The sequence below is a fragment of the Primulina huaijiensis genome, chromosome 11 (assembly GCF_012295235.1).
Source record: "Primulina huaijiensis isolate GDHJ02 chromosome 11, ASM1229523v2, whole genome shotgun sequence".
In the NCBI taxonomy this organism is placed as follows: Eukaryota; Viridiplantae; Streptophyta; class Magnoliopsida; order Lamiales; family Gesneriaceae; genus Primulina; species Primulina huaijiensis.
Genome location: NC_133316.1, coordinates 6,408,862 through 6,422,995, shown reverse-complemented (window position 1 = coordinate 6,422,995; position 14,134 = coordinate 6,408,862). Strand labels below are relative to the sequence as shown.

The window sequence follows — 14,134 nt, the reverse complement described above, 5'->3', positions numbered from 1 at the left end:
AAATCATTATTAACAGAAATTGTTGATTTCTTAACTTTCATCAGTAAAATAGATTCAGAAAAAAAACAAAAAATTTCAAAAGTCGTGGTAAATTTATTAGGTGTATGTCATGAAATCTTACATTGTTGTGTTTAATTATTTGATAATTATTAACGTGGGCCTGTCGTTGGCATGTTCTCACATCTTAAATTTGTATCCCAATGTGCCATAGAAATTTTAATGTAAATATTATATTTGATAATCTAGAGTTATGAAGATCGAAAACATGTAAAATATTGGAAGCTTTTGTAATATTTCATTTGCATCCCTGTGTTTAGGTGTTGAACATTGGACCCTTGTATGGCTCTCACAGATCACATAGCTTTCGGTTATCGATCAACTTTTATTATTTGCATGTGATATATTATAAACAACCAGTATGTGCATTATTATTATAATAACAAGAGTTGCATGAATTAGGCAAATATACAAACAAACATGACGTGAGATTTTAAATTAACGATGTGACAAATTTTCAAAATTAAAATCCCTCATTTTGGATAAGATTCAAAATTTATATGCCCATAAAAAAAGAAATTAAAGGAAAGCTTGATTTTTTCTGTATGATGAACATTATTCCCAGTCACTCTCTGGCTCATATTATTGGGGAGGCCTGGACGTTGGAAAACTGTGACTTCCACTGACATACTTGATGTGAATAACCTGGACCTCCCATGACTTCGGCTCATATTATTTGGGGGTCTCATGACGTCCGTTTACTAAGATTCGACATTAATGGTTCGAGCTAGATAAGTGAAGATAAACAACATCATATTATTGAGCCCTTATCAAATGTGGGGAAAATTAAGTGAGGGTTGAAAGAAGTTGCAATTGAGCTCTATATTTTTGAAATTATGATTGATATTATTAAGAATTATAATTTATTAACTGGGTCTTGCGTAATCATTAAGGAAATATGATTTTCCGTTTTATCAGAGGGTGGTAAAATGTCAAGATAGTGAGAGATAATTTATAAAACAAAAGTTCATATTTTATGTATTATAAAATATTTTAAAATAGACAACAATGATTATTAGTTTTCATATTCAGTATATTTGCGATTTCGTAATGCAATCCATTATCCACAATACTCGATCAAAACAAGATAATAGGACCAATGTGACGTCCTGAAAATTTGAGGTCCACGCAAACCATATGCATGCAAGTTATTAAATTTCTTATGTATTGTATTAAATGGTTTTAACGCATGTTTATCTCATTAATTTGGGTTTTAATTCATGATTTATGAATTTGCATTATTTTAAATTATAATATGTTTAGTTGATCCACCTTAAAACATTTTCCTTGAGTTTCATGTTTCAGGCGATTATTCGATGCAGGATCGAGGAAAGGAGACCGACGACGATTTTTGCAATTTTAAAATTGGTATTTTATTTTAAGGCAAGAAAGTGTTATTTTAAATGATTTATTTAGTTTCTAGCATTCTTAAAGCCTAATTTGATTATTAAGTGATTTTGTGAGTTTTTAAACTTTTGAAGATGTGTCACTTGTGCATTTTATTTTGAATTAGAGGTGTTAGAAAAGTTAGTATTAGATTAGTATTATTTTATTATTAATTATTTACTCATGCATGATTATCCCCTAATTACGAAATTAATTATTAATTAAGCACAATTTTGTCCCATTATTAATTATTTACCCATGAATGATTATCCCTTAAATAGGCAATTAATTATTTAATTAAGCACTTAATTTCTCCCTAATTACTAAACTCACCCACACACCCATTTTTACACACACGTACACACATTAAAACACTCTTGCACCCTTCATCTTCTTCATTTCATTTCAATTATTTGAGAACAAAAAAATAGATATATAGCTAGGGTTCTTTGTTCTTCCTCTAGCAGCCGCCCCTCCTTCTGAAAAAAAATTCCAGCAATCATTCGTGATATTTATGTGTAAAAATTCATGTGTGATGAGTAGAAGTTTGAGCAATCATATTTAGATCAATTTTGAAACGATTTTGGATCACAAATTTACGTTTTTGCTGTCATTTTAAATACTGCGATTTTTCGGTAGTGATTCTAAGAAAACTTTTAACACAAAAATTGTAGAACTTTTTGATACCTTCGATTTGATATAAGATTCGAAATTTTTGGAAGAAAATTGAGTGAGTTATGGCGTTTTTCGTGGGACTGCTCAAACTGCGTTTTTCAGAAAATTATGTATTGATGCGTTCTTGAAGTTTTATTGTTGCAGGTTTCGTTGGAGATCGACTGGCGATCGTTGCTGCGTATAGGCATGCTTATTATGATGTTGAGTTGGCATTTGGGTTACCGGTTAGTGTCGATAGGCACTTGAATTCACTAGAAGTCGTAGGAAACAATTTGATGTCAATCTCCATGTTTTGAGTTGCATTGTGTCGTAGGTTTAATGCCGTTGTTTCGAGGTGTTTGTACCAATGTTGTCAATGTAGTAACATGCTAAGATGGGTCTCGGGGTGTCGGTTCATAGTCCGTGCAACCGAGTTTAGAACGTTAAGAAATTCTTGCACAGAAAAATTCGTGGGTTTTCTCCTACCGTGGGGACACGGACCCCCACACGGACCAGAGCACGGGGTCCGTGCCTTTGTTTTCTTCGAAAGGTCAAATTGCAGAGTCTACACGGACCCCTACCCGGACCTAGGCACGGGGTTCGTGCCTTCCCTTTTCTTCCCGACACACTTCACCGCACGGACACGGACCCGGAGCCCGACCTGGGCACGAGGTCCGTGTGCTTGTCATTTTGGGAAAATTTTCTAGTATGCTTTGAGGTTTGATGTCATGGTTTAGTACAATGATTTACAAGGTCGAGTCATGGGAATTTTAGAACGTCCTAAGGAATTGATCGAGCTCGTAAGTAAGCATGATATTTACGTCTAAGTTATGCAAGATTAAGCATTGGAATTCATGTTAGTAAGTGCGGCAACGGCCCCAATCGAAGTCCAACAAATCCCACAATGCCAAGTAAGTATGTTTGACGTGCAAGAAAATATTTAAAGTTTTTGAGGTATGCTAAATGTCTTGTGACCATATTATGTTTAGGATTGGAAAGCGTTAAACTATGAACGGGGACCAATCCGCCCGTTAAATTATGAACGGGTTTAGATCGAGATTGGAAAGCGTTAAATTATGAACGTGGACCGATCAGCCCGTTAAATTATGAACGGGGATCTCATGTATGTGGCAGTGGATACGTCCCTGTCATCCCAGTACTGTGGTTTAGTCTGATCAGGCACAATTATGTATGGGTCACTTGCTTTGAAACATATCTCTACGCAAAATGATGTTATGAAAGTATGTTTAAGAAAAGTTTTATTATGATGGCACGTATACGTTTATGCTACTACGCTCAAGTTTCAAGTATGTTTATACTATTACGTTCAAGTTTCAAGTATGTAAGCCTTACTTTAAAGATGCATGTGGTTTTAATACGTATTACTTGTTATATCCAGTTTATACGTGTCGAGTCTTTAGACTCACTAAACTTGATCGATGCAGGTGAGGACGAGTTTGAGGAGACGAGGGGTGGGGACCAATGAGCCGACTTGGACTGCGCAGGAGGCTAAACCCGAGGACCGCCCATGTTTTAAGATTTTTATGCATGTTTCAAATACTCTGGACTTTTAAGGGGATTATTTACGATGTTTATCGATTACTTTAGCAAACTTTATTTTTCATCTTTTTTTCGCAAATATTTTGGATGAACAATATATTTTTATCGAAATTTGAAGGATTATTACTCATTTAAGAAAATTTTTTTATTTTTCCGCAAATTTTAAAGTATGTTCAAAATTTACGGTACGTTACAACCAAGCTATCAAGATTTGCTAAAGATTTAAAATGATGTTCTGATATCGGAAAAGAGATGACATACACATTTATTAGGTCTCTTCCAAAAGAGGTACCTGAAATGTCAGTCTTGCTAAAGTAGCAAAGCTTGAGAAATAGTTGGACCATAATCTGCAAGCTAAGTGTAATATGCTCGCTTCTATGTCACATGAACTACAAAGAAGTTTGAGGAAATAATTAATGTTTTTGACATTCGAATGCACATGAAAGAGTTTTATGGTGCTCAAAACTCGTAAAGTGAGGTACACTACTATCAAGAAGAACACGATTACACACATGCAAGATGGGGCCTCGGTCCATGAGCATGGTGTACATATGATTGAGCTTATTGAGAAGGTGATGATCCTGGAATTGGTGATTCCAAACGAGTTCCATGATGACATCGTCTTGTTGTTAATCATTTCCGCAATTAACGGGATTGTGGCGAACTTCAATATGAATAAGATAAAAGATAACCTTGAAAAGCTAGTCAATATTCTTACGATCGAGGCTACCGTAAATAAGGAAAAAATTGTTTTCTTAGTGGGATCATTGTGTGGGACTAAAAAGAGAACACGAGGGAAGGAAAAGAACCGATTTTGTCCTATAAAAAAAAGCCCAATAAAAATTATACTCCGATGAATTCTTAAAGGGTACAACGTTTTTTGTCATTGCAAAAAGTTTGGACATTGGAAAGTATGTAGACTAGAAGTGTTATGACAATAGCAAGATTTCAAAGAATATGGTGATATTCTATTAAACAATGTCCAAATTAATTCAACAACAAACAAAACAAAACAAGATAGTATTAACCAAGTACACTTATGACACGCTAGAATATGCCATATTTCCTAATGAATGATGTACAAGTTAGTGGGAGGGGACATATTTGATTTATCAGACATAAACTCTCTTAATACATGTAAGTCATGTGAAAGAAAAAATGAACAAAGCCCATTTCCTAGGAAAATTGGAACGCACACATGACCTATTCGATTTGACCCATATAGATGTGTGTGGCTCGCGAAGTGTTAGCACCAAATATGGACAATCTTAATTTATTACCTTTGCTAATGACTATTCGAAGTACGAGTACATGTATTTAATGAAATACAAGTCTGAATTCTTTGAAAAGTTTTGAGAATTTAGAACAGAAGTAGATTAACAATTTGGAAAAAGTATTAAAAAACTTCGATCTGAATGATATGGAGAATACATAAGTATTGAATTTCAAGACTATCATAAAGAGAATGAGATTTTCTCATAGTGGACTCCTTCCGCCACACCACATTAGAATGGTGTTTCAGAACGCCGCAATCGAACTTTGATGTACATGGTTCAATCTATTTTGGGATTCACTGAATTTTCTTCATCTTGTTGGAGATTTGTGCTAAAAATTACAACAATGTTGTTGAATAATGTCCATAAAAAGGCAATCGATAAAACACCATATGATATATGGATGAGAAAGCCTCTCAAATATTATTTCCTAAGAATATGAGGATGTCCTACTTATGTGAAGCAGGCAACAAGAGACAAATTGGATAGAAGAACCAATTTGTGCTACTTTGTAGGATATCCAAAGTACTCTGTTGAATATTACTTCTATGATTCCAAAGAAATAAAAGTATTTGTTTCAAGAATTGTCACTTTCTTGGAAAATGAGTTTCTATTAGATAGAAAAAGGTGGATGATATAACTAGATGAAATTCGAGGAACACCTTTTTCTGAAATAATAGAACCCATGTCCTAACAACTATTCGAAGAAATACATGCTCCTAGGAGATCTGAAAGAATCTCAAGTTAACCTAGTAAGATGAGCATGCTTCTTGAAGAGGGCCAAGATGAGCTCATTCCTAGATGCGATCCAAGAAAATTCCAAGAAGCAATATTTGATGTTGATTTATCCAAATGGCTTGAAGCCATGTAGTCTAAGATGGACTCCATGTATTCGAACCAAGTATAGTCCTTGGTAGCTCTACCTGAGGGAATAATTTTCATATGATGCAAATTGATTTACAAAAAAAAAAAAACTTGGCGCGGATGAGAAGGTAGCGACCTTCAAAGCTAGGCTGGTAACAAAAATATGTACTCAAACACAAGAAATTGACTATAATGAAACATTTTTTCCAGTCGCAATGTTTAAGTCCATTAAAATACTGCTAACCATAGCAACATGATATGAGTATGAAATATGACAGATGAATGTGAAGACAGTGTTCCATAACGGTGACATTAAGGAAGAGATTTATAGGACTCAGCCTGAAGGATTCATATAAGTGGAAAGTGAGCATAAAGTATGTAAAATTCAGAGATCTATTTATGGACTAAAACAGACATCAAGGAGTTGGAATCTCAGATTTAATAACATTATAAAGAGTTCGATTTTGTTAAGAATTTTGATGAATGTACAAGAAGGTTAGTGAGAGTACAGTGACATTCATAGTATTTTATATTGATGACATACAACTCATTGTGAATGGTATTAGAGTGTTGCAATCAACTAAAATATGGTTGGCCAGTAAATTCTGCATGAAGAATATGAGTGAAACATCCTATATATTAGGACTACAAATTTATAGAGATAGATCGAAGAGGATGTTAAGACTTACCCAATCGACTTATATCGATATCATACTAAGAAGATTCTCTATGGAGGAGTCCAAGAGAGGATATCTTTCAATGTGTAATGGTGTGACTCTATCTAAGTTTATGTGACCTAAGATTGATGAAGAGATATAAACCATGACACAATTGGTAGTATTATATATAGTATGATATCTACTCGACCTGAGATAGCCTTGGCACTAAGTGTTGCAACCAGATATCAATTGAAACCATGTCCATTGCATTGAAAAGATGTGACGGATATTCTAAAGTAATTGAGAAGGACTAAGAATTTGTTCATAGTCTACGGGGTTGATAAATAAAATCGGAAGCCTACACTAACTCTAGCTTCCAATTAGATATGGATGATTCAAAATCAACCACTAGATTTGTATTGAAGCTCAATGGTAGTGTTGTCTCTTGGAAAAGTTTCAAACAAGACATCACAGCGGATTCAACCATTGAGGTCGAATACGTAGCTGTATCATTTGCAACAAAAAATGGTGCTTGGACGAAGAATTTCATCCAGTAGTTTGGTGTTATTCCTAACGGATCTGATCAAGTCCTGATGTACTGCAACAACACCGGTGCCATTGCTTAATCAAAGGAACCGATGTCTGATCAGCAATCCAAATATATACTAAAGAAATTCCACATCATCTAGGAGATGGGAAGATGAGGTATATCAGTAGAGGGAGTCAACTCAGCAACTAACATTGTTGATCCACATACGAACCCCAACGATGACCATTTGAGAAGTATCGTGAAACAATTGGTTTGAAATCTATGGGTAATTGACAATAGGGTAAGTGGGAAATTGTTAGATAATGTGCCCAACGAGCCAACTTGTAACTTGGGTTTTATTGAATTTTATATAAAAACAATATTTATTTTAATAATATTTTTTGGATTTTATCCAATTATGACATTTACTTAACACGAGACTAATATTTGTGATGTAAACGCTATGTTTCACTGGTAAGCGCACAAAGATGTCTATTCATACAGATGGGTGCTCATTGGATAAGGCACTGCCCTATCTCGAGCTTTCCAAATGGTTATCGTTAATAAAGTAGATTAGTCCAGGGTCATGGTTGTACATCATTAGTCATTTGACCCAGAGCAACATGAAGGCTCTACGCACTAGCACTACAAGGTCATCAGGTGGTGAGATTGTATGTAGATTCGACATACGTAGGAGCCGATTCATTGTAGTCGGAGTTTCATCATTCACCTACAGTGTTGATATCTTACATGATCTGATTAGTTAATAGTGCAAGGAATCTCTGGTAAGAGTAAGACATGTGCATTATGGTAAGATATTTCCTTAGTAGCACATACGATGCCACTATACATCACATCGTTATCGAACTCATTTGCATCTCTCGATATGCCAATTGTTGCAAATTCGATCGGGATATATATGTTAAAGGGACCGTACTATACGTTAACTATAACTTATTAATTATTACAGACACTATCAAAGATACTTAGGGGATCATGAAACGATGTTATTAAACGCTCTTACATGATCCGATGGGTGCAGACTTGAGATTTGATGTTCTTAATCAAGGGGATGATGAAAAAAATGAAACTAATAAGGTAAACCTGAATAAAGACAAGCGATGTCCTAATTCACATGAAGTTGTAAACCTCGTCTACCTGTATCCATGAACTATTGAGGGTCACACAAGTATTGAATTCTATATTTCCGTTGAGATAATCAAATTCAATGAGATGAATTTGGAAGTTGTTAGTTTGATGGAAATCAAATATATAGTTTATAAAAGAGTTTATAAATGTATTCCATATTTAGATGTTGTGGAAGTTAGATCGACTGCTAAATTTGTAACAAGAGTGGAACTGCTTAATTTAGTGAAGGAGTTTCAAAATAGGCAGCTTCCAAAAACGAGCTAGTGGAAAATTTCACTTTTCATTACAATAACGAGATTTGTAACCTCGTCACGTCAGCGCTGTCTGATCGTCGATCGATGTTATAATGAAATCATAATTATTTAATTAATAAATTTAGAATATGTTAATTAAATATTAATTAGTAGTTTTAACTACTATGTTAAATTTCAATAAAATATTCTAGAAGGGTCTAGAATTAATTAATTAAACAATAGTTATTTAATTATTTCATGTATTGTGAAAAACTGAAAAATACTGGATGAGATTATGACTCATCATGGATTACATGGATTACTTTATAGGCTTGGAGAATCATAATACAACTCTAACTAATAGGGGTTCTAGTTAGATAATGAAACATAGCAGAGATTTTTGACAAGGTGAAAATTTCTAATAAGAATACCATTAGGATTCAATCCTAATAGTTTCATTATGATTCTAATTTAGAATCCTCGTAGGATTCTAACTTAGTCCATAAAAATTAAAAATATGACAATGCAATTCATATTAAGATGCTAGACTTTTTCTCTCTTCGCACAACTCTCAAAATCGGCCCTTCCCTTTTCGAAGTAACTCTTGGCTGATCACGTCCATACAACCACCGCCCAGCCATGGTTCCGTCATTTTCGGCAATCTCATCTCAACGAAAATTTCTTCTATGTTTTCTAGTATGAATTAGAAGAGAAATCCAAGTTTTCAATCTTGGACCTAATTCGGATATTGAAGAATGATGATTAATCTAGTAGTTCGTTCGTACATATTACAAAAGGACTACTATCTTAGCTTAAAATTCAGAATAGTATGGTGTCAAGCGTCTTAGAACGCAAAGATAACAACTTTAAATATCATATGCATGTATTTTAATCATTCGAGACCCAAGAATATTTTGATTGTCAAAACTAAAATTTCTTTAAAATTTTTAAACTTATGCTAACTCTTGGGCGCGAAAAAACTGTACACCAACAATAATAAGCTAGAGTTCATAATGGTTAAATAATTTAGACCAACGCATGCATGTTTTGAACTGACATGAAGTCATTGTGGGAATTAGATTGTTTGGAAGGTCTGTTTATTTTTTCTTCAATTTGATGGATTTGAAATCCTACGAAAGGGCCTCTAATCTCTTTCAAAATCAAAGCAGATTACTTAACATGCAAACAGATTGCTCCGAAGGTGAAAGACATCAAATATTTGCTGATAAACATACCTTGGAAGAGTTTTTGCAAAATTTTCAATACCACTTCTACCTCAACCATGTTTCTTTTACTGTGTCCAACGTGATCCACCTGTTCCTTTCCTCCAAGTATATTTATGAAAGAATAGGGACCAAACATTCTCCCTGGAAGATAGCATCTTTCATAGCTTTCATTCTGGACACTAGGTGCATCTGATATTTGGTTGTCATAGAAATTTGAATTCGGAAACTGGCTTATTGATGGATGCATTCTGTACTGCATATTAAGGAGATGCGTAGATTGACCTAGTGAGCTCAACCTTTCAAATAAACTTTTTCCAAATCCAGCTTCTTCAGAGATCTATAAATTTAAAGAAAATATGTTAATCCAACAAACCATTGGAGGAAATAAGTAAAAGAAACAAACCAGTTGATATAATCTTTCCTATGAGTTACCAACTCACAAGGATATACTAACCTTGCTATGAATTAGTGCTGGTAGTTGCAATTGATCGCCAACCAGAATTGCGTGCCTCACATTTCGAATCTGAAGAGCTATAACTGATTCACTCTCTTTCACCTGAGCAGCTTCATCGATGACCACTACATTAAGTGGTTCCATATTCACTTCGTGTAGCCTGTATGAGGATGAAGTGGTGCAAAATAATAAAGAAGCCTTCTGGAAACAGAAGTCCGAAATCTTTTTTTTGCTCTTCACAGGTGGAAGGCTGAGTTTTGTGAGAGAAGACTGAACAGATCTTAGAGCAGATAAACACTCATTTCTCAAATGCACGAAGGATGAGTGAGGACAAATCATTTCCTGACTTAAAAGTAAAATCTCCAATTCATCAGATGTCAAGCTGTATTCAAACAAAGTTTCAATAGAGTCAAGAAGGGACATAAGTTGGACTGCGTCCTGAAACTTCTGCCCAAGAATCCTTGGTAAATGAGTGACAAATGCTAACAAGGATTCTCTGAGTGGATGTGCTATGCGTTTAAACCGATCTCTAACATACTCCAAACTTGTTTTGAACTCAGATTGCTGAATTTCAGCTTCATGATTTTCTTTGACTTTGCTTAGCTCGTTAGCAACATATGTATTATACTGAGAAACATAATCTTCAAGAAAATCAAGCATGGAACTGATCCAGTGCTTCAAACCAGTTAATGGTACCAAACATTCTACGAGCTTATTAACACGATAATCAAGGAAAATTTCCTCAATGTCAGAGCCAACTTTCAGACGGTCCTTATTCCCAAAGATGAGCATGTCTCCTAAAGGACAAGATAAAAACATCTCATGTTCATCTTGAAATGAATCTCTCAATAAGCTTGTCACTCTAGACGCTAGTTCCGTGATTGCCACATTTGTTGGGGCACAAATGAGGGTTCTAATTTTCATTCTCAAGAGATTATAAAGCAAAACACTTAAGGTTTTCGTCTTTCCAGTCCCAGGTGGACCCCATATGAGTTCTACAGAAGTCTTGTGGTTACATCCAGTTCTAACTAGAGAAGCCAAAATTGCATTGTCTTGTGATTCGTTCAACGGGGATGATATGGTTGATTCACATATTACCTTCATTTGACTACGGAAATTGACTGGGCAAGACTCGCAATTGTCCTCATCCTGTTCCACACATACACATGTCAAATTTAAAGCAATTCGATTTTAAAAGAAGCAGAATTTCTCATCAAACAGCACACACATGGACTCATGAAAATTTGTGCTAAAATGAAAAATCCACATCCCACAGGCAAAAAAATTGAACAACACATTGTTCAAGTAGGCACTTTGTGTAAACCTTCAGAGATCTTTTTTCAAATTTAAATCCACGTTTTACAAATAGTGTTGTGATTCAATCCTCCAAGAATGTTCAGTACTTTTCACGAACAGTATTGGATCAAGAATGTGCGGACTTCTGTGTGTGATCGATTCACGATTTGTATTAAAGATCTCTTGATGATTCAAAAACACAAGTGTAAGAGTAAACTGTACAATGCGACTGTAACCCATGAATTTAATGCCCTATCAATTAACTGACTTTAACGGCTAATCAATTCAACTAGCTAATCCTTAGCTCCTTGACTCCTATACATAGTGTATCTAATATAGAAAAGAGGACCAATCTTCAACAAATAGAATAAAGACAATACTTCAAGATTCGATATATATATATATATATATATATACATACACACGACGTATTTTCGGCAGTGGAAGAAATTTTTGAAAAATTACAGAAACTAATCAAATAACAGAAACATAGCAGGGGTGATGATATAGCAAGGAGCAGCGCAGTAATGTTGTTCTGACCATATATTTGTTTGTTTGCAATGTATTTACCCCTTCAAATCAGCAGCAAAGTGACTTACCAACTCAGTCTTGCACAAAACTTTCTCAACAATCCTCATATTTTTACGCATGCGCAATGCATTCCATATTCTTCTGTTTGTTGCCAAGTTCGCTAAGAAAACAACATAAAGTGATTTGCTTTGTATCTCTCCAAAATCAATGCCCATCGCAACTTTCACTTTGAAACCGGCTCTGTTCTCACCCTCTGATATACTTTTCACAGATGCAAAGGCGAATTCCAAACCAACATGGCCAAGGTTAGGATCAGATTCAGGTTTTGAATCTGACAGCAGAACAAAGTCACCAGGCAAGGTTCTGTACGGCTCCCTCCTGCCATTGGTTATCATGTTTCTCCAGAAATCGACTTCAACCAAATGTAAACGTTTCCCACGTCTTAGCTCTGTTAGAGAAGTCACTTCAGCAAACGGAGCTTTGTAAATTGTTTTCATGGCTGAAGCAATTTCAGCACGGGTTTCTTCCAGTAAGGGGAAGATATAAGAGCCGAGATATTCATCAGCGCTTCCAAATGACACAGGAATTTCTTCCACCTTAATGGCAAATATAAAATTGTATTTAACAAATGACAAATGAAAACACCACCAAATTTGAAGATTTCCACATCCCTAAAGGGTAAATTCCAAACATTCAAAACGCTGTGATAAGCTAAATCTATCTCACAATCAAATCCACGTTAAAGATGCAGTTCAATGATCATTTCTCCAAAAGAAACAAGAAATCTCCGTGTTGGTATCTCAATAACGAACAGAGAAAAGGTACTTAAATCAAAGTTCATATGACTTATGTTGAGTTCTAATTAAAATCAATCATAAAAAAATAAGCATCGATCTTTACTGAATACTTAATGAACAAAATGAAGCTTCCAGTAACGATCAAAGACCTGATTTTTGTACAGATTCTTATCTAATATTTCTTTAAGAGACCATGAGAGCACCAAGTCAGTGAACTCATCTTTAGATCTCCTTCCCTTCATTGCCATTTTGCACTCAGAGTTGTACCGATCACTTTCTTCTTCTATACTTCGAACAAAAACTCCGGAAAACTGACACGATCAAAGAAAAATCATCTTACAACTGCTCCATACATAAAGATTCAATTAAAAGCTTAGTGGAAAGTTTTTCCTTGAAGACGAAGGAACGTTGAAAGAACATGCACTATAAAGACCAAATGCTCAAAAACACAACGGAACAAAGGTCGTCTCGTTTGGTACGACGTAATGTCATCAACAGTAAAAGAATAAGTCTTGGTCAATAAAAAAATAATAGAGTAATTGTATTATCGTACTATCTACCATAGACGACGTTAGGACCCTCGATAAAAAGCAACAACATTCGGGAGAAGGAAAAGATTTAAAAAGGAAAGGCTGTTTTTCACAACAGGAGGAAAATTATATTTTTGCTTTTTGCATATATTATTTGTTTGATTTTTTTTTATCGTTAAATTTTAATTTTAGTTCTTATTTATTATTATTATTATTATTATTTTTATTTTTATTTTTATTTTGGTCTTCTTCAAACGTAATATGTGCTACCATGATGTCGACTTCGTGTTGATCTGGTGTCAGATATGACATGTGAAACTCAAAAGTGTGACATGAATAATTTCGATGAAAAATTATTAAAATTGTTAAAAATTTAAAAAAAGACTAGTAAAACTAAATTTTAATGATATAGTGTAGCCAATCAAAATTGTAAACAAACACTTTCATTGCTTGCCTGCATGTGTGTTCTAAGGTACTGGGAATGCGTGTATGTATATGTTTATTTTAAGAAACTTGTACAAGGCTTTTTTTAATATGGGGTGGGGTTTTTTTTTTTTTTTTTTATCATCGTCACATGAATTGGAACTCATAAATATTCTATAATAAGGGAGATTTATGTTACATCACGCCTTGAGTGCCATACATATAATTTTTTAAAACAATCATTACTTAGGAAATTTATTTTATTGATCAAATAAAGAAAATTAAAAAGGACAACTTTATAATAAATCCCTATTTTCTCTTAAATTTTTTTTTTTTACTCCCCATCCCCTCATATCTTTGTTTTAATTCTCCTATTTTTTAAAATTTTCAAAAATATTCTTAATATTCAAATTATGGTACGTTGCATTGTTTTATCTATCGAGCCTATTCTTAAAGGCATATAGCCTAGAGACATGTAGCTACGCAAGGTTTGCAACCTATATACCTTGTTT

At 34.4% G+C, this 14,134-nt stretch overlaps 1 protein-coding gene across 1 annotated transcript in view; it reads right to left on the bottom strand.

Annotated features, from left to right (window-relative positions):
• Positions 1–13,100, bottom strand: part of LOC140988571 (uncharacterized) — a 31,107-nt gene extending 18,007 nt beyond the window's left edge. Inside the window, exons 1-4 of the mRNA XM_073457582.1 lie at positions 12,819–13,100; positions 11,941–12,468; positions 10,046–11,194; positions 9,601–9,928 (exon numbers count right to left, since the gene is read on the bottom strand). Of these exons, the coding sequence (XP_073313683.1) occupies positions 9,601–9,928; positions 10,046–11,194; positions 11,941–12,468; positions 12,819–12,917 (2,104 nt within the window). The 5' untranslated portion in view covers positions 12,918–13,100. The remainder of the gene's footprint in view (positions 1–9,600; positions 9,929–10,045; positions 11,195–11,940; positions 12,469–12,818) is intronic.
• Positions 13,101–14,134: the final 1,034 nt, after the last annotated feature.